Source organism: Juglans microcarpa x Juglans regia, chromosome 2S (assembly GCF_004785595.1).
Source record: "Juglans microcarpa x Juglans regia isolate MS1-56 chromosome 2S, Jm3101_v1.0, whole genome shotgun sequence".
In the NCBI taxonomy this organism is placed as follows: Eukaryota; Viridiplantae; Streptophyta; class Magnoliopsida; order Fagales; family Juglandaceae; genus Juglans; species Juglans microcarpa x Juglans regia.
Genome location: NC_054597.1, coordinates 34,194,523 through 34,214,872, shown reverse-complemented (window position 1 = coordinate 34,214,872; position 20,350 = coordinate 34,194,523). Strand labels below are relative to the sequence as shown.

The 20,350-nt window shown below is 37.9% G+C and overlaps 1 protein-coding gene across 1 annotated transcript; it reads left to right on the top strand.

Annotated features, from left to right (window-relative positions):
* Nucleotides 1-7,424: 7,424 nt before the first annotated feature.
* Nucleotides 7,425-10,658, top strand: LOC121251738 (OBERON-like protein). The gene is made up of 3 exons (XM_041151076.1): nt 7,425-7,567; nt 8,570-9,725; nt 9,838-10,658. Exons 2-3 carry the CDS (start codon nt 8,591-8,593, stop codon nt 10,452-10,454), a joined length of 1,752 nt encoding a protein of 583 aa, XP_041007010.1. The 5' UTR covers nt 7,425-7,567; nt 8,570-8,590; the 3' UTR covers nt 10,455-10,658.
* The last annotated feature ends 9,692 nt before the right edge of the window (nt 10,659-20,350 follow it).

Here is a 20,350-nt window from a genome sequence, read left to right as displayed (position 1 = left end):
CCTCGCCTGGCTATTCCCAAGTATTTATGGAACATGTGACAACAAATCTCGGTGGCATGTTTCTTCTCATTCGCTAACGTTTCGATGGTTTCTTCGCTTTGCCTCAACGCTTCCTAAGCGGACTCCAGCTCGCACTCTATCCTCTAGACCTTGGCTTGGGCATCTCCCCTCTCGGTAAAAAGGAGATCAGACTGAACTCGAAGATCCTCAAGGTCTTTCTTGGCAGACTCTAAAGCTTCGACCGCTGAGGACATCTTCATGTGGAGTATATCGATCTTCACGTCTTTCAGTTGAATCTCCTTGTCTTTAAGCTCAAGCTCCAGGGCCATTAACTTCATATTGGGCTTTGTCTTCTCAGCCTCCTTCCATTGAGCACAGATCTTCTGATGACAGAGTTCGTTGTCCCCCTTAGGGACTCATTCTCTGCCTCTAAAGCACGAAGGTCGCCCATCAACTTCTCTCCTCGAAGGCTCATCAGCTTGTTCAACACCCTCTGAACTCTGAAATCTTCTTCAAGAGCCTCCTGCTCCCGAGAAACCATCTCAGCTAGCTGGTCGGTGGCCTGAAAAATCAATATTAACAAAATTTATCAGCAAAGTATGAAGGATCGAAGCGGCAATAGAGGATAAGTGCTTACATTGGTGAAAAGGGGCTGAACTTCCGAGCATGTGCTTCAAAAGGTTCCGCCTGTGCCTTCTTGTAACCTGGCCCGAGCTTCTTCAAATTTCCTTGCCCCAAAGAGGAGGAAGGCCTTGCACATACTAGCGGTAGCACGGCACCAATAGGAACATAAGGCAAGCCAGAATCCTCCTCGCATTGATAAAATGATTTGGCTTGAAGATCCTGCGGGAGGGCGAACGAGGAATTTAGTAGTTCCTCAGCCTGGGCCAAACTCTAGCCTTGGGCAGCCCCCGAGCGGGGAGGACTGCAAGCCAGTGAAGAATCGTCCTCCACCTCCACTATTACCACGTCTTCTTGCAACAAAGGAGAAGACTTAGCTTGAGGAATGACGCTTTCCTGATGTGATTAAGTAGTTCAGCATAAAGCAATTCGAGCAAAAATGATAAAAGAGGGGCAAAGGGGGAGAAACAAATACCTGAGTGACGCCAACCGGAGGGGTGACTTCGGGGATCGTTGAGAGAACCGGCTCGGCAGTTTGTTCCAACACTGATGAGAAGACGGGAACTTCAGGAGGAATTGGCTCCAAAGCCCCCTTAGAGCGCGACTCCATTGTCTTAGGATGTTCAGTAGCCTCCGGAGAACACGGCTCCACTGACTCAAGAGGAGCTAGCCCCTCGTCTCCAAGAAGGGTAATGTCAATATCCAAAGGCAAAACATGAGGGGAGACGAAGACTGCCGGAATGGGAATTGAAGGGCCGCTAGAGGAAGCCAGACCTGGGAGCTCCTGGGGTGAAATAAGGGAGTTAGTTAAACACTCCCCGAGAGACGCCTCAACCTCGGCAAGATGGTGGCTTATGCAATGGAACTTCCTCCTCAGTAAGAGTTTCCTCAAAAGAGGAAAAAGCTCCCATTGTCGGACCAGGGCCCCAAGGCACCAGATTATCGAAAGCGGAAGCAAAAAGAAAGGCAACAACATTATTTGCCTCAACTCTCCTAGCGGGACCTGGGTAGAAAGCAAAACACTATTATTTTCTGCTTAAACGAATGTGACAAAAAGAAAGGATTTAGAGATCTCAAAGAAATTACCTCCAGGAGGGTTGTTTTCTGGACTAGCTTGGCCAGAACTACGAATAGGAACGGGTCGGTCAGAACTGCTCTTAGGAGCAGCTCGGTGAGGTCTGCTCACCGAGGTAGCACGGTTAGATTCTTAGAATTTCTTTTAGGAGTAGCTCGGTGAGGTCTGTTCTCCAAAGTAGCTCGGTGAGGTCTGTTATCCGAAGCAGCTCTGTGAGAACTACTATTAGGAGCAGCTTGGTGAGGATTACTCTTCGAAGCGGCTCAGCGAGAACTGCCTCCGGGGCTACTTGCTGAGAACCCCTCTTTTCTTTACGAGGGGCATTTGGCTGAAAGGGACGCGAGGTAGTGGCAGGGATCTCCTTGACGGGTACCGACCAAGTGGGAATAGAAGTCCCTTCCTTTGTTCGGGACCGCTTGGCGCGGTTACCTTCAGGCGGAGAAGCCACCTGACACTTCTCTCTTGGAGGAGAGGGTGGAGCCGACAGGAAGTCCCGACCTAACACATGTGCGCGATGAGGGAGAACAATATAGCGGCGAATGTTCTTGTTGTTCGGTAGCGAGTCAGATATGGCTAGGTCAGGATGTGTCGCTACCTAGGACATTACAGAAGCAATCCTGAATTCTTCTCTCTCCAATAATGTAATAACAAGAGATTTGGTGGTTGGAACCTTGCCCTAGATGGCTCGAACAGGGAACTCATTGTATTCACACTCTCCCTCCAGGCATTCCCATTCAGAGCCTCTAACAAAAAAGAATCGCTGGTACCAATCCTTTATTGAAGAATAACGTCTCCAAAATAGTGGAGCATTTTTTGGCAGAGTAAGATTGGGAACTACAGATGTTCACGTCAAGATGATTGATTTGATACACAGTCAGAAACTCCTGAGCAGCTAGATCGTGTTAATCTTCTGAGCCGCTCAGAACGATATGAAATGTCACACAACTAGCCATGATTAAACGCCGAGTGTTAATGATGAGTTGCGCCAGAGCAAGTTTCAGGGTATCCAGAATGTCACGCACCGGACGACAAAATGGTAGGTGTAGTCCAATGGAAAACATGTGAAGATAAAAGGGCCACCTTTGTTGACAAACCATCCTCATCCACCATCGTAACGCGAGGTTGAGAGATTTCAAGAACAGTTCCAGCAGGAATAGGGAACTCTCTGCAGAATGTGCAAAGTTCGTTGTTAGTCATGGACGACGTCCATTGTTTCCTAGCAAAATAATTGAATCGAGGATTGTTCGCGCCACATTTAGTCATGGTGAGGGTAGACGGAAGAATTGGAGAAACTTTTAGGACTTCAGAAAAGCAAAGGAGGAGGACGAGACGAAGACGAAAGGGAAGAAAGAGAGGAAAGAATGAGGAAGCATAAATAAATAGTAACGATGCGATGGAACGGTTAGATATTCGAAATGATGGCACAAGATTCGAAGGGATGCCTCGGCTATAGGGATATAGAGTGACATTTACCTACCGCACGCGTACACAGAATGAACCAATCCCAGGCAATGTTGGCACGCCAGAAAGCAGCTTTAATTAAATGGGAACGACGTTAATGATTATGGAGAGATCGGTTCACATCAACACTAAACAGGTGTGTCCCCATTTAGGTCAGAAAATAAGTCTTGGAATTTTCAGCCTACAAGTGTGCTAAAAATTCGCAGGGTACTGTGAAGGGAGAAAATCCCTTACATTGGGCCAAGAACAGGACCCAGGTTACAACCTAGATATGAAGTCTGGGTAGAACTGGGCCAAAGACATGGGCCAGATTAGAGTTTAGGTGCACAGTAGTAGTTGGGTCAAGGTTCGGGTATGATGCCTGAGTCGAGTCCTCATCATAATAGGAAGTACATGCAAGGCTTAAGAAGGAAGGAACTTAGCACTCGGTGTCAGACGGAAGGGCTTGCGACAATTTACACCCAGCATTAATAAAGGCATGTCACATTCAATGCAGCCCAGGGCAGAAGGCATGCTGCATTCAATGCAGATCAGGGCAAAAGGCATGTCACATTCAATGCAATCTAGGGCAGAAGGCATGCCGCATTCAATGCAGCCCAGAGCAGAAGGTGTGCTGCATTCAATGCGGCCCAAGGCCCGAGTAATACCCAGCTACCCTAAGCACTTATAGCTCGGCGAGGTGACGCCACAGGGGTAGCTCGATGAATCGACAGCACAAGCATATTATCTCCTGCTATGCAACACCCCACTATGGTGGGAATCAGGTCGGTAACTATAAATAAGACAATTCTAGTAGCAAGCGAGGTAATCAATCACAATCACCTTAAACTCTCATCTTCTTATTGTTTATTATCTCCATCATCATTATTGACTTAAGTATCGGAGAATCAATGGACCCCGAGGTCCCCCTAGTCACTGTGCATGTGATCGCACGAACATTGCTAGCATGAAGTTGCCCAGGCCCGCGAAACACAACATCACCACACACACACACACACACACACACATATATATATAAACATCATAATTCATAAATATTCCTTCTAAGCCTTGTTTGTTCTGCAGGCCCCATCTTCCCCTGATCTGGACTCCCATGAAAATAGAAAAGAATAAGAAGAAGAAGAAGAAGAAAAAGAGGAGGAGCAAGTCGAAACAGATATGAAAGAAGTAATACATATCACTCTAAAAGCCACCATGGCATTTTCACGCACCATCTTCTCCAAAGCAAACAGTGTTTTGTTAGACAAGTGGATACATGAATTATGTAACCATTTATTCCTCAAGAAACTCCCTTCCAAATCATTCCCTCTATTTCATTTTGGACTTTCTCTCCCACCCCTTTTCCTCCTTCAAAAAGTCATTTTGCTGCATATCAACCGACTCAACCTTTCCTAGACTAGCCTCCAAACTTTTCCTCTTGGATTTTCTTACACAGTAGCCGATTCCAGGGTTATATAATTTGGATCATGCCGAATTAGTTTATAAGAAACATGAAGATTCGAAATGCATAAATTAATGATAGACAGAAATAAACTATCTCCTATATGTGTACACTAATCATGATCTCGTGCATCACATCCCTCAAATCGAGCAAATATTTATATCCCATATCCTCCACAAAAGGTCCATCGATCGGTTTCCAATGGGTTGGGAAAATGGTGATCCCAATACCATTGCTAGACCCTCCATTGCTCTCCTGAAAGAAAGGTTTAGGCACTTGGAGAAATTAAAAGAAAGAAGGGAGGAGAAAGAGCTTCTAAAACTGCTCGATCTCAGATACTGAAAGGATAGCGTCGATTATGCACTTTGAGCCTTCAAAGTTACCATTTCAAGTTGAAATGGTGATTCCGCATTATAGGTCAAATGACGTTCAAGATTCACTCTCCATGAGGCTTAACATGCAGAGAAAGCAAGTTGACGTTCGAGTACTAAAGATGCAACCCTTGGCAAATGTATGGCTGGCCTAATGGTGCAGCCACGACGAGCACATCAACAAGTTGCGAGAATTCGGACCAGCTCGATTTCCTATTTGTATACAAATAAGCATGGAGTGATATATAATGTAATAATTATGATCCTTATATATTATGTAGCTAATGTATATATAGATACCTTTCATTGACTTCATATATTATATATATATATATATGTATGATGAGAAGCTGGCTGTGATATATAGGGGGTACTATTGGAGATTGTCAAAGCGGAGGTTTGGATAATGAGTTGAGATGAAAGTTGAATAAAATATTATTAGAATATTATTTTCTCAAATATATTTTTATATATATCATGAATTGCCTTATATATATATATATATATATATATATATATATATATAGCCAATTAGGAGTTAGATCATATAAATGGTAACAAATCGTCATCATCGTCGTGTGATGATCATATCATTCTATATATATAAGTTGAAGTTATACAAATCATTTTTCAAGAAGTTATATATAATAGGCTATGAGTAGTGTTAGGTTACCGCTCAACAATGATCGCTGGGCGTGATGCATAGTACAAATTTGTCATTATTTTTTATATTTTTTTTAACATATTTAAATATTTAAAAAATATATATATATACCAATATGCTAAAAATTACTTTCTTAATCATTAAGTAAAAAAATTAAGAAAATAGAATAAAAAAATATGAGCAGTTAAAGTGAGGGGGCTCAGGCGGCATACTAGCATTTCTCAATTGGCTAATTACATGCATGCTAGCTATTGGGATCCCGCAACATATATATGCTATTATATATATATATATATATTTGAGTAATACTACTTATCATTTTTTTTATCATCATCTTCTTATCATTCCAATTTTCATGATGTTGTATTAAATGATTGGAAACTATTTATTATATTTCACTTGTAAGCCTATTATTTAATGTCACATCAAGAGATGTTGAGAAGATAATAAATAGATTTTTCATATATATATATATATATATATATATATGGGTTAGTTACACTTTGCCCATTCGAACTTCACTCAATTCACAATGTATTTCTGAAACTAATAATTGCATCAAAGTAGACCTGCTTACTTTCAAAACTTACCAATCCCTCATTCCATCTATCAGCAGTTTCAAATCTAATGAAAATTTACTATAAAGATGTCATTTTTATCTAATTTATTATCATTGATCATATAAAATATAAAATAATATATGTTATCAATTAATAATAAATTATAAATCATTAACCACATATAAAATGTATGATATTATTAATAATTATGCATACTAAAGAGTAAAATCTAAATTAATAAGCAGTAACTATTAACATATAAATATAATTATAGTACAATATTTTTGTAATGAGTTAGTTACATAATCCATATTAATAATTCATTTAATTTTAATTTAGTAATTTAAATAATTTTTTATTAATTTATATATAGTTTATGAATATAAAAAATCATTTTTTAATATTTTTAAATATATATTTTTAAAAATCACAATATTATTAAATAAAATTTTCTAAATCACTACAAAAAAAAATCAAAAGAAAAAAAATGTGAACAGAAAAATGAACGGATCCCTAGCATAATCCAAATACTTTTAAAAACCAAACCTTCCATTAGAGCACTCTCATTAGATTAGTCAAAGTTAAAGGACATTTTTTTATAAATATAAGATAAATTTAATTTTTGACTATTTTATTTACATAAATCTCCACATTAGAATATCTATTTTTTCATTATATAATAATAAAATAATATATGATAAATTTGGTTTTGGTTATTCACATCAAATCTCACATTAGATTATATATTTATTCATTATATAGTAATGAATAACTAATAATTTTAAAAATATTTAATTTTTTTAATTATTAATTTATTTTATTTTATCATATTTTACTATTCTACCTATTATATATTAATTAATAATTATATTCTTATTAAATTAATATATCACTAACTCAAATTAATATACCAATTGTGATAAAATATATGATAAAAAGAAATGGAGAGAGAAATAATTAACAAAATATGTATTTGATGTATATACAGTAACCTTCATATTTGAAAAAAATTTTAAAAATCACTATAACTAAAATTACTATATTTAAAATTTAGCTAATTCATTGTGAATATATTTTACTCTCTAATAACTAAATAATTAATAAATTTAACTTCAATCCAATAAAAGTGCTCTTACTGATTCTCCGTTTGTTTGTCCGTCATTGACCGTCAGTAGACTTTTACGCGTGAATTTGCAAGTTTCGTAGGGGTAGAATTGGAACACAGTCATTTTATTTTTTATTTTCATTTCGTTTTTGGGTATAGAAATAAATCCAGACTTGTATTTTCGTCTGTGTTTTGTGCCCCCAATTTCTTCTCCCAATCCCTCCGATTTGAGCTCGGTTTTTTTCTCAGGCTTCGTCCTCTTTCGTTCGGTAAGTTCTCCGCCTTTATTTTCTCGCTTTCTCTTTTCCTTTTCTTTGTTTGGTCGCTTAACAAAATCGTAGAAACCGAAACAGGAAAGTTTCGGATTTCTTTCTTTTTTTTCTTACCAACTTTATTTTTTTTCTGCAAACAAGCTTTCCTCTTTACGAAGCGAGAGTGGCTGTTTTCGATTAACTTAGTATTTTTCTTCCATTCGTCTCTTAATTTTCGTTTCTCATCTGCTTTGAAGGTGAAACTATTTTTAAGGTTATACTTGCTTTTTGTCCCCGTAACCAAACAGGTTGGGAAAGATTGCCATAAACTGATCCGCAGTAGCGTGTATTTTTTCTGTGATCTGTTGATCTTATGTGATTTTCTGTGCTATTTGTTGATTTTTTTTAATTGAGTCTTGCTTTATACTACTTGAATTTGTCCTGTGTTACTTCGTTGTTTTTTTGTTTTTAAATGATCTGTCGCTTGATTTGTGTTTGTGTGTGAGCTTGGAAGTTGAAAAGTGCACCGAAAGATTGGTCAAAGGTTATTGAATTTATCTGAAGCTCTATTATAGGTAAAAACAATGGAAGCTTAAGGTGTCGTTTGGATTCGAAGATGAGTTGAGATGGATTGTGAATAGTAGTGAGATGGGTTGTGAATAGTGCTGAGATTTGTGAGTTAAAGTTGCTGAATAGTAGTGAATAGTAATGAGAAGAGTTGAGATGAGTTGAGATGAATTGAGATGAGTTGTGAATACAAACGAGACCTAAGAATTTGCTGTTTCTCTTAACCATCCTGTTTAACTGACAGTTTGTAGAATTTGATCAGTCTATATGTTACGTGGAATGATAATAATTATTTCTCTTCGATATTATGAATGAACATTTGTGTGTGTGTGTGTGTGTTTCTGTTCTGTGCGACTTTGCTTGCTCGATTGTTTAATCTGAGGTTATTCTGTTTTGTCAACTTTGTTACATTCTTTCCGAATAAGTAAATAATCCTTTTGCCGCTGGTTACAGAATAAGTGGGGAAATTGATTGATGGGTACATCGTCTGGTTCTAACATCCACCATCAATCTTCGTCAAAAATGCTGCCTCCACGACAGCAACCACGACCTGGAGGACTACAAACCTCATTGTCCCTTGTCTCTTCAGATGCCCGCCTCTCCCCAGAGGAGCCCAGATCAAATTCTGATCAAATTCGTGAGTCCCCTACTGAGAGTGCCAGTTCTCGAGAAACTTGGCCCACTGCTGATGCCATCATGGCAAAGAAGATGATGGAGAACGGGAAAGCTGAGAATGATTGCCCTGATCAATCGGTTATTCGCAGAGTTTCTATTGCAGATAAGATCTCCCTTCGGGACATAGCAAGAGAGAGAGTTGATATTATCTCTGAAAAGATGCATCGTTTACCTGATGACGTTCTAGAAGAGTTGAAGAATGGACTCCGAGTTATTCTTGAAGGCAATGGTGGTTCACAGCAAAGAGAAGAATTTTCTATGTTGCAGAAACTTGTCCAGAGTAGAACTGATTTAACTGCTAAGACGTTGATTAGAGCCCACAGAGTTCAGCTTGAAATTCTTGTGTCAATAAATACTGGGATTCAGGCATTCTTGCATCCTAGTATCAGTCTCTCTCAGACTTCACTGATTGAGATCTTTGTCTACAAGAGATGCAGAAATATAGTATGCCAAAACCAGCTCCCAGCTGATGATTGTACATGTGACATATGCACTAAGAGAAATGGTTTCTGCAATCTTTGCATGTGTGTAATCTGTAACAAGTTTGATTTTGAAGTAAATACCTGCAGGTGGATTGGGTGTGACTTGTGTTCTCATTGGACTCATACAGATTGTGCTATTCGTGATGGACTCATTTGTATGGGTCCTTCGGTTAAGAGTGGAGCGGGTCCCTCTGAGATGGTTTTCAGTTGCCGGGCATGCAATCGAACATCTGAGCTTCTTGGGTGGGTTAAAGATGTTTTCCACCACTGTGCACCAGCCTGGGACCGTGAGGCTTTGATGAGGGAACTGGATTTTGTTAGTAGGATTTTTCATGGAAGTGACGACCCCCGAGGGATTAAACTCTTTTACAAGTGTGAGGATCTGAAAGAAAAAATGAAGAGTGGAGTAGAGTCAGCAGCAGCCTGCCGGGCAATTTTAATGTTTTTCCAAGGTACATATACTTCAAAGCATTCTATAAATTTTAGAATTACTGGTGTTTTTGGCTTTGCTTTATTTCTTTCTTTCTGTTTTTCTTAATTATGGAATGTATGTCCTTAATGAAGAGCTTGAGGTGGACGGACCAAAGAGTATGGAAAATGGGGAAGGTGGAAGGATGATAGCGCCACAGGAGGCATGCAATCGGATTGCTGAGGTGGTTCAGGAAGCCATAAGGAAGATGGAAATGGTGGCTGATGAGAAGATGAGAATGTTTAAGAAAGCCCGCATGGCTCTTGAGGCTTGTGACCGTGAGCTTGAGGACAAGGCGAGGGAAGTAGCAGAGCTGAAGCTGGAAAGGCAAAAGAAGAATCTGCAGGTAGAAGAGCTGGAGAGGATTGTGAGGCTTAAACAGGCAGAAGCTGATATGTTCCAACTCAAGGCCAATGAGGCAAAACGAGAGGCTGAGAGGCTTCAGAGGATTGCTCTTGCTAAGTCTGACAAATCAGAGGAAGAATATGCTAGCAATTACCTGAAACAACGGTTAAATGAGGCAGAAGCTGAGAAGCAGTATCTGTTTGAGAAGATTAAGCTGCAGGAGAGTTCTCGTGCATCACAGAGCAGTGGTGGGGGTGATTCTTCACAGATGCTGATGTATTCCAAAATCCACGATCTACTTTACAGTGCTCCACCAAAGGCAGACAGCCAGCCAAATGAACGTCACCCTTTCAGGACGAATTCCTGAAGAGTGCTTTATTATAGTATGTGAATTAATTTTACCGATGGTTGAACTAGTCTGATTAAGTGGTGTTTGTTGTGTAATCGTTGAACTTTTTTATCTGACTGAGACGAACATATTACTAAAATCTTTTCCGTGAATTAGTTAAAATAGGGAAAACTTCAGATGTAAGCACTTCTGATGTTTATAGTTGTTTCACTTATTTCATTATGGCTATTTCTTAAACCTGGTATAAATTATGATGGATAAAGATTTTGATCGTTCATTTGTCCCTGGAGTACTATCTGGAAAAGAACAGGGAGTTATTGACCTATGATAGCCGAAGCTGATGATTCCATGGCTTGTAATTGAAGAGGTTTGAGATCCCAATTTTCTACAGCTTGTTGTGTTTGATCTTCTCCTTCAGCAAACATGGAGGAGCCAGAGTTCCATTTGGAGAAACTGATAAAATGGTTGAGCAGTATGAATGGCTGACAATGACATCTTCGAACAGTCCAGGTCATATGCAGCTGCAGATAAATCCTCATTGTTAGGCATGAAGAGTGGCAGTTTCCATCTAGGACTTGGGGGAATTATACAAAACTGCATTCACATGCTGGCTATGGTAGCATGCAGGTGATCAGTTTAGTCGATTGGATACATGGATTGAGTTTGCCCGAATTTGAATAGCAGAAGCGAGGAAAACCAGAGCCATATGGTAGAAATATGAGAACTGGTGTATATTTATAGCTTGGTTGATGGTATGATCTTTTTGTTTTCCTTCTATAGGAGTAGGAGTGTTTTCCTACGTAAATCTTGCTTTACAGGTTAGTTGGAAGCTAGTTAATGCATTAACGTTTTCTTCCTCCTTTCATTTGTGTATATTTTTCATTTAGTGCAATTGGAGGCCAAGACCAAAAGAGCAAATTGGAGAGTAATGAAATGAGGTTTCTGCGAAGTTGTAGCTTCAAATGGTGTGGAAGCCGTTAATGACAGGGTGAGAAGATCACATAATATTGTAATCTGATTACACTGAAAGATTCAATCTTTGTGGTAGTGGAACACTTGAAGATTTTCTGATATTGATGCTTCTTACCTAGATCACATTTGACTGCTAAATAAGCATATGGTGAACATCAACATATTATATATGAAGATCAATCTTCTTCCTTAATTAGTTGATGTTTCTCATCTAGATCACATATAGAATCCATATGCTTGCTCGTGTTCTAAAAGACACAAAGTAGCGTTCAGAAAAAGGATAAAAAAAAAGGCCACAATGTAGCATCGTTGGGTGCACAGGTACATCCTCCATGTTTGCATTCTGTTGGCTCTACCTTGATTAGGCTGGCAACTTCTACTTGCCATATAACAGTTGGTGAGGGGTTTTTTTTTTTTTTTCCCTACCTTGTGGCGGGGCCCAGATCCGAGTGAATATCATGATGCCTGTGAGTGCTTGTTATTTAGTTGTTAAAATGACTAGATGGCTTTCAATTTTGGTTGGGAGAACAAACCGGAGTCGGTGCTGCTACCATAGGAAGGCAATAGATCTTATAATTGTGCAGCCTAATCAAGTTTATTAAGCAATCGATATCTTAATTATTTTTCTCATACTGAAAAAGACATGAGCATGTAGGTACGAAGGTTCCCACAATTATATTATATGATCTAATAAATTGTCATAATAGATTGAAGTAAAAGGTTCCTCTATCCACTATAGAAGTTATGATTTTCACTCTACGATTTTTCTCTTTTCCCGTGACGATGGAAAACCTCTTATTTTCTCCATTGTATTTGGGTGGTCTATAACGGCGCGGCCTGAGTTTGTCTGGATGCTGGTGTGTTTTCAAAATGATATTTTCAAAAGATATTGTAATAGAATCAAAAGCTTTTTCATTTGTGAAAGAGGGGGGTCGGCAGGTTATTACAAAAAGAGGCTGGAAGGTGGTATCAAGGGTGGCTTTGGGTCCTCCAACAGTGCAATAGGTGGCTAAGAGCATTAACATTGGTCTTAGGCATGTACATATATAAAATCACCTCTTTTGCATATCTACTTTGTCATTCAAGCAAAATTCTAACATTGGCTTATCATATTTGAGACAAAATAATAAAAAAATATTATTATTTTATTATTATTAATTTTTTGCTAAAATCAATTATATATATATATTTTGTAATTAACATCCACTACATACATTTGTAAGAGATTTGTTGTGTTGTTGAAAGAGGGAGAAAATGAAGTGATTGTGAGAGAGAGAGTGGGAGGAGAGAGAAATAATAAGTAAAATATGATTTGTAGGATGAATAGTGGTTATCCAAATTTAGATAAGTAATGTTCATAGGTAGCTAAATATTTGGATATGCATAAGCCAATGTGGAGGATTTTAAGGTCATATTATGCAAATATAACTTTGCATATGTATATGTATAGACCAATGCTAGTGCTCTAAGGCCATGGAAGCCTGCATGAAGGATGAAAACATAGACTATTTCACCACGGTCAAGGAAGGTAGCCGCAACTTTATTGCACAACGGAGTTCGAATATTCAAGGTCGTTACATCGCGGTGGTGGAATACAGTGTTGGTGGTAAGAGGAACTTTATTTTCGTTTTTGAGGAGGAGGGTAGAGGGTGGAAGAGGATGGGGGAGGCTCTGTGGGAATTTATTCACAATGGGAAGACCACTCGTAAGGAAGGAACTCTAAAGAGATCAAAGGAGTTGAAGGCTCAATAGCAGCTTCACTCCTATAAGGAGGCACTAATGGTGGAGCAACCCCGTGATTTGCTTATAGGGGATGACAGCATGGTAGGGCAGAGTGGTACTGCTGCAAAGCAAGGTATGGGACACGACTCTGACAGAGAGCTTTGCCCAGTACAATGGCAGGGTGGTGGTGGCAGGAGGGGAGGTTCTCACCTCTCTACTGGACGTAAAGTCCCAACTAATTTCACTACAATCCAAAGTGGATTGGCTTATAAGAGTGGAGATGGGCTCGACAAGAGATGGACTTAGCATGGGTCTGTCTATTGGAGCTAACCCACTTAACAAGGGCCTTGACTCGTTACATCAGGGCTCTAGCCACTTGGGCAATGCAAGGCCCCTACCAACAGAGATTAAGCCCGCTTGCATCCAGCATCACACGAGCTTCACTAACAGCTGTGGGGCTAGGCCTTACACAACTAGGCCCAAGCCCAAGTCTCAGCCTGTATGGAGGATATGCAATGGGGTAACCCACCGGCCCACTAACAACGACAATATCATACCTTTGCCAGAGAAACGTGTGCAAGCATGACGGCCTGAGGTTAGACCATTGACAGCTGCCTAGAAAATGCTGGTGATGGTGGTGGAGACGCCGACGTCACTACTAAATGAGGATACAGAGGAGATCTTGCCGTCGAAAGCCTCATCTCTGATCCAGTGTGGCCAGAAACTACTGATAGGCGCACTAGAACCTCTACCTCCTCCAGTGGAGGCCTTATTTCATCCTAAGGAGCATCTCAAGATGCTATTGGAAGGAGAATGTGAGTTGAGCATGGAGTTCAATAAGGAAAGTGACGTGGGGCTATCTCAGATGCTTTACCATGGTGTAAGTGAGGTGGTGATGGTTCCTAATACACCATTAAAAACTCCTTTCTCTGGCAATGATGTGGAGATCAATGAGGGTATTGTGGTCGAATGGGAGGGCAAAAATCTATTTGGGGGGGGGGAGGGGGGAGGAGAAGAGGATGTCTTCGAATGCACAGTGGGCTTCGGGAGATGGGGAGCCTCTTCCTTTGATCTGTGAGTTACCATACGAGTTCAATGTGTCTGATTGTTGTTATTATGGAGGCCTTTACTCAGATGTTATTGGCCATGGTTAGAAATGGTTTTGTGGCTGGATTTTTAGTAGGTGACCCAATAAGAGTTGTCTATCTATTTCTCATCTTTTATTTGTAGATGACACATTAATTTTCTATGAAGTAGATCAAGATCAACTCGGGACACTGAAGGCACTCTTATTATGCTTCAAAGTAGCATCAGGCTTGAGAATGAACTTTGATAAATCAAAATTAGTGCCAGTCGAGAATGTCAGCAACACTCGACATTTGGCAAGTACACTGGGGTGTAAGGTTGCCTCTTTTCCTATGAAATACTTGGGATTGCCACTGGGCAACCTCACGTGCTCTTTCTATTTGGGATGCAGTTATCAAGAATATAAAACGAAGATTGACAGGGTAGAAGAGATGTTACTTGTCGAAAGGAGGCAGGGTGATTCTAATCAAGAGTACTCTTTCTAACTTACTAACTTATTTTCTGTCTCTATTTCCAATTCCAACTTTTGTGGTGAAAAAGATTGAAAAACTCCATCGTGATTTCTTATGGAGTGGGATGCGGGACGACTTCAAGTTCCCCTTAGTCAGTTAGGACAAGGTGTGCAAGCCAATTTCTTCTGGTGGATTGGGGATAAAAAATATGAGAATTTTTAATAGGGCCTTACTTGAGAAATGGCTATAAAGATATAGTATGGAACCAGAAGCCATATGAAAATTGGTGATTGATTGCAAACATAGAAGTATGTTGGGGGGGATGGTGTATTAGAGAGGTGAACGAGGCCTATGGAGTGGAGATTTAGAAGCACATTAGACGTGGGTGGGGGTGTTTACCCGCCATGCCAAATTTGTGTTGGGTGTGGGCACTCGGATAAAATTTTGGAGGGACCTATGGTGTGGGGATGACGCTCTAAAAGACTCATTTCCATCTATCTTCCAGTTTGGCACGTGACCAAGAAGTTTCAGTGACAGATCTCATGCATCGATCGAGGACCAAGTCCAATGGAATGTCACCTTCAATAGAGTAGTCCAAGATTGAGAAGTAGACAACTTTGAGGTTTTTTTTAGCCTAATGTATTCCGTGAAGTTGAATGGAATACGAGACGAGAAGCTGTGGTAGACACCCGTAGGTAAGAGAGTTTTCTCGGTTTGATCTTATTATAAATTCCTTACTCATTACCGAATACTTTTTTCCCATAGAGGAATCCTTGGAGGAATAAGGCCCCCTCTAAGCACTTTTCTATCTTCACTTGGACAGTTGATCTAGGATAGATTCTGACAACCGATAATCTGAGGAAGTGTTGGGTCGTTATCTTAGATTGGTATTGTATGTGCAAGAAAGCTGGTGAGTCGGTGGATCATCTCTTGCTACATTGTGAGATAGCTAGAGTATTGTGGATCGAATTGTTCAAACGAGTAGAATTAAATTGGGTAATGCCTACCACAATGGTTGAGTTATTGGCCAGCTAGACATTTCTAGGAGGTGCTACATAAATCAAAGTCGCGTGGAAGATGGTCTTTATCTGCATTATGTGGTGCATATGGCGAGAGTATAACGATCGGACATTTGAAGGTAAGGAGCAGACTCTAGAGGAGTTTTGATCTTTATTTTTCTGTACTTTATTTCTATGCATCATAGCTTTAGATTTTAATAGCCTTAATTTACATGATTTTCTTGTTCTCACTTATGTGACCTAGATAGGTTTTTATCTCTTGTATAACATCTTGTGAACTTAAGATTTGCCTATTCTTATCAATAATATCGTTACTTACAAAAAAAATGATTTAATAAATTGTTTTCAAGTTTTAGCAAACAAATGATTAAACCAATCAGCATATGAATACAAACATGCAAGTGTCAAAATAGATTAATGATGTAATGTCACTAATACCTAGGTCTAAGCTTGAACATAATTGCTTACCTAATCTTAGACAGCAAAGTTGGAAGTGTAGTCAGATCTATAAAAATCAGAAGCACAAGAGGTTGGAAAGAAAAGGGGAGAGGCCCCGGAACTCGTTATCCACGAGATCATGCTGCACATATCTTTGGGGATGTCAGAACATCAAGAAATCTTCGAGTCTTTTTTTTTTTATCTTTTTCCCTTTTGTCTTCAAGTGCAAGGTCATAATGTCTAGTCGTGCAATCTGAATATAATAAGCATACTTCAACATAGTAATGATCAATACTTGGAGAGAATAGAACGTAGTTTATGGTCTCACAAGTGGTCTCTCTCACACCTCCATAGCTTTACCATCCTTATTATTGTCCAAGTGCGTTAAGATACATCAAAACAAAATTAGGAGCAGCCTAACACGTACGATCGATAAATCTATGCTCCGTTTGGTTGATACACTCAATTCAGTCTAGTTTTAAACTCATTCTAACATCTAAATACTTAATTATCAAATTATTAAACTCATCTTAACTCAAAATCTCTTTACACGTAGAATCCATAACTTTTTTCAATTCAACATTTTTTTACACGTAGGATCCACAACTTTTTTTAACTTCTCATAAATATATCTAAACTCATTTTAAGTGGACCTTACAAAACTTATTTCACCATCTCAATTCATTACTATTCATAAAAAAATCCAATTCAACTCAACTCAGCTCAACATTCAAACGCAGCCTAATATTGCTCTTAAAGAATTTGGGACATTTTAACTATTATCTACTTGGTATACGTAAGTTGTAAACGTAGATGTAGATGAGAAATCATAGGATCCAAGAAAAATTTTAAAAATTTAATTGTAATATTTTCAATCTGACAAGAGTAGTAGTGATATGGAAAGTATATACTTCACGCTACCTTACAAAGAAAACTTTTTATCTAATAAATTATTGATCTTGAAGTGGATGTTACCCGTATTCGTCCAAGACATCTTCCTGTTTTTCGTTTTTTTCTGGATGTTACATCGATCTTTCTTTCTTACTTAAAAGATTGAAAACCTCAAAAGTTAACTCAACTGTGTACTGTTATGTTTATCATGCTTAGAACATGAGGGCTGGCATGCATGGTTGGAGAGAGACTTTCCCTCCCTAGCTACGCCACCACCACCACCACCTAGTAATCCAATGATGTTAATAATTCAAAGTACGCATCATTGTCTGTAACATATTAATTAATTAAACAGAGAACATGAAGCCCATTTTATGTTTTTAATGGAGATTGTGGTTTGCAGGAGCTAATAATTAAACACATTTGTTTTGTTATAAATATTTCATTCGTGCTTTGGAGACATGCTGATGCTGGAGTGTAGCTCAGTACCATTTCTTGAAGATTGATGTTCAAAGTGCAAACAAAAAGGCATTTATCAAAAGTGGTGGGTGGATACTTAAATTGCTCAGTCTGTAGGCAACATAAAGGAAAACCCTCTGGGGCTTTTACCATATATATATATATATATATATATATATATATATATATATATATATATATATCTCACCGTTTCCTTTTTGTTTGTTTGCCAGCCAAGTGCTCAAGGTGTCATTGCCACTTTTGCCAATAATGACTAAAACTATAGGATTGGTTAATTGTTGTGAAATACCGTCTTCTAAACTCATTGCAAAATTGCTATTGATTGAAGTCAATAATAATAAATATATATAATCCTTTGGATTCAGAGATGAGTTGAGATAGTTTTAAATGAGTTGAATAAAATATTTTTAGAATATTATTATTATTTTAAAATTTAAAAAAGTTGAATTGTTTATTATATTTTATATAGAAATTTAAAAAAATTATAATAATGAAATGAGTTAAGATGAAATGAGATGATATCTGTATCCTGTCGAGTTCTATTCATTTCTGTGCAAGGCATATACTGGCTTATAAATTTCTGGAGGGTATACACATGAACTAAATCTAATAATCTTCATTGTTTTTTGTGTGAATTTTTTTTAGAGGACATGCAATCAAATATTTTAGGAGCCACTCTATTATATCTCTTTTTCTTTCATATCTTTCATACATAAATGGTAGTGGTACCCTTACCCTACTCTTGTTTTGGTAATTTTCGTAAAAAGCCCACCTTTGTAAGGGGAACATAAGAAGTTGCTGATTGGACCATATAGTTTGATAGACTACCCGTGACTTTTGCTCTTCTAGGAAGAAGTGGAAAACTGAGTACTTTATTATGGCATATTCAACCAAAGAAAGAAAAAAAAAAAGAAAAAAAAAATCTTCCTTGGGAGAATAATAATATACATGGTGGTGGGTCTAATCTAATGTCAACCAGAGATTGTAATCATTGAGCTAATTTTGTTGCCCTAAATGGTCCATAGGAAGAGCATAAAATTCATAGCATAAACTTGGTAACATTAACAAGCGAAAATAAATAAAAAATAAAAAAAGTAACAAAGCTTCCAATGCCATCATGTGAAAGTGGGTTACAATTTAGCTTGGCCCTACCTCCCAATTTAAACCAATAATTTAACAAACACTTATATGGAACAATCTTTTCTAAGCATAGGGTGGGAGTGATAAGGGACGTTGAATTAAAGTCATAGTTCTGCAGAAATTTGGAAAGAATTAGTACAAAAGTTGAGTAAGGAAGAATTGGACATGACTTCTATGATTACAAAACTGATTTGGTTTAGAAGGAATTCTATTCTTCATGATAAAGAGTTTCATTATCTTAGATTCCTTATAACCAAAGCTACAGATGATTACTATTTGTTCTAGATGGCTCAAGAGAGGAAGTCATCACCAGGTGTTACTGCTGCTCAGAGATCTGCTTGGACTAAGCCACCTGCTGACTGGTTTAAAATGAATTGGGATGTATCATATGCTCAATCTAGAAGAAGGGTATGCATTAAAGTGATTATAAGAGACACTAGTGGCCAAGTAATTAGATGTCGTCGTGACTCAAAGCTCTTAGTTGCTAATTCTTTCATGGCTGAAGCTGTTGCACTGTAAGTGGCTGTGAATTTTTGTAAGGATGTGGAGATTAAAAATATGATACCAGAAGGTGATTCTTTGCAAGTAGTTCAATATTTGCAAAAAGATAGTCATAATATGAGACCAGTTGGCCTGCTCTTGGAAGATACATAATTGCTACTCTTAAGTCATTTGTTCAATGATCTTTTCATCATACAAATAGGCTAGCAAATGAAGCTATACACTACCTTGCTCAAGATGCTATTCATCACAGGGATGCTGTGTTAGATGTGGAAATGATTCCTGATTATATTAAGTCTATTGTTTTAAAGGAAGCTTTGTAATGGTTGATTGATTAATAAAGCATACTTCTTTAAAAAAAATAAAGAAAAAACTTTATCCAATCTACATTATTAGAGATTATTGTTTTTGTATAAATCTATACACTTGAAAGAAAAAATTTATCTCCAAATTTGTATATTAACACATCCAACATACTTCTGATATAAAAATCGACTAATATAAGAAGTATTTGTATTTGTATTTTATAATTATAATGAGTCTTACAATAAATAAATAGTATATTAATGCAGGCTTGTAAATAGTAATTGATAATAGCTAACATGGACAGTACAAATTCGCACATCCTCTTTATCCATATAGTAATTCATCCCTTGTAAATCTAAATACTATTCAAAATATGGGGTATAGTAATCAAGCAATTCACCCCAAGTATCTATATAAACAAGGTAGGGTCTATCTGTTTTAATGCGTCTCTCTTTCGATTTAAAATTTAAAATTTCATAAAAAAAATCTAAAAAGATTTCTATGAGAGTATGCACAAAGATAATAGAATAGAATAGGGATGTTGCTGTTACAGTAAAAGAAAGTCTTTTTTATTAAATAAATAGTTTTTACACATTCCACTCGCAATATTCCTTCACCACTCCACAAATAATTATTTAAAAAATAGAAAAAAAATGCACTAATATGTATAATTAGGATGCCCATTTGTATACACCCAAGAATTGTCTTTTGTCAACTTCTCTCTCTCTCTCTCTCTCTCTCTCTCTCCTTAACTCTGCAGAATAGCAGTAAACAAGTGTGCCCATCTTTAATCCCTTAACGGTGCAATCTCTTTCAAATTCGCAACACAAAAAGCAAAATAATTCAAAAGCAAAGTAAATATAAATACAAAAATCAAAATACGGAACCAGAGTTTGAAAATAAAATA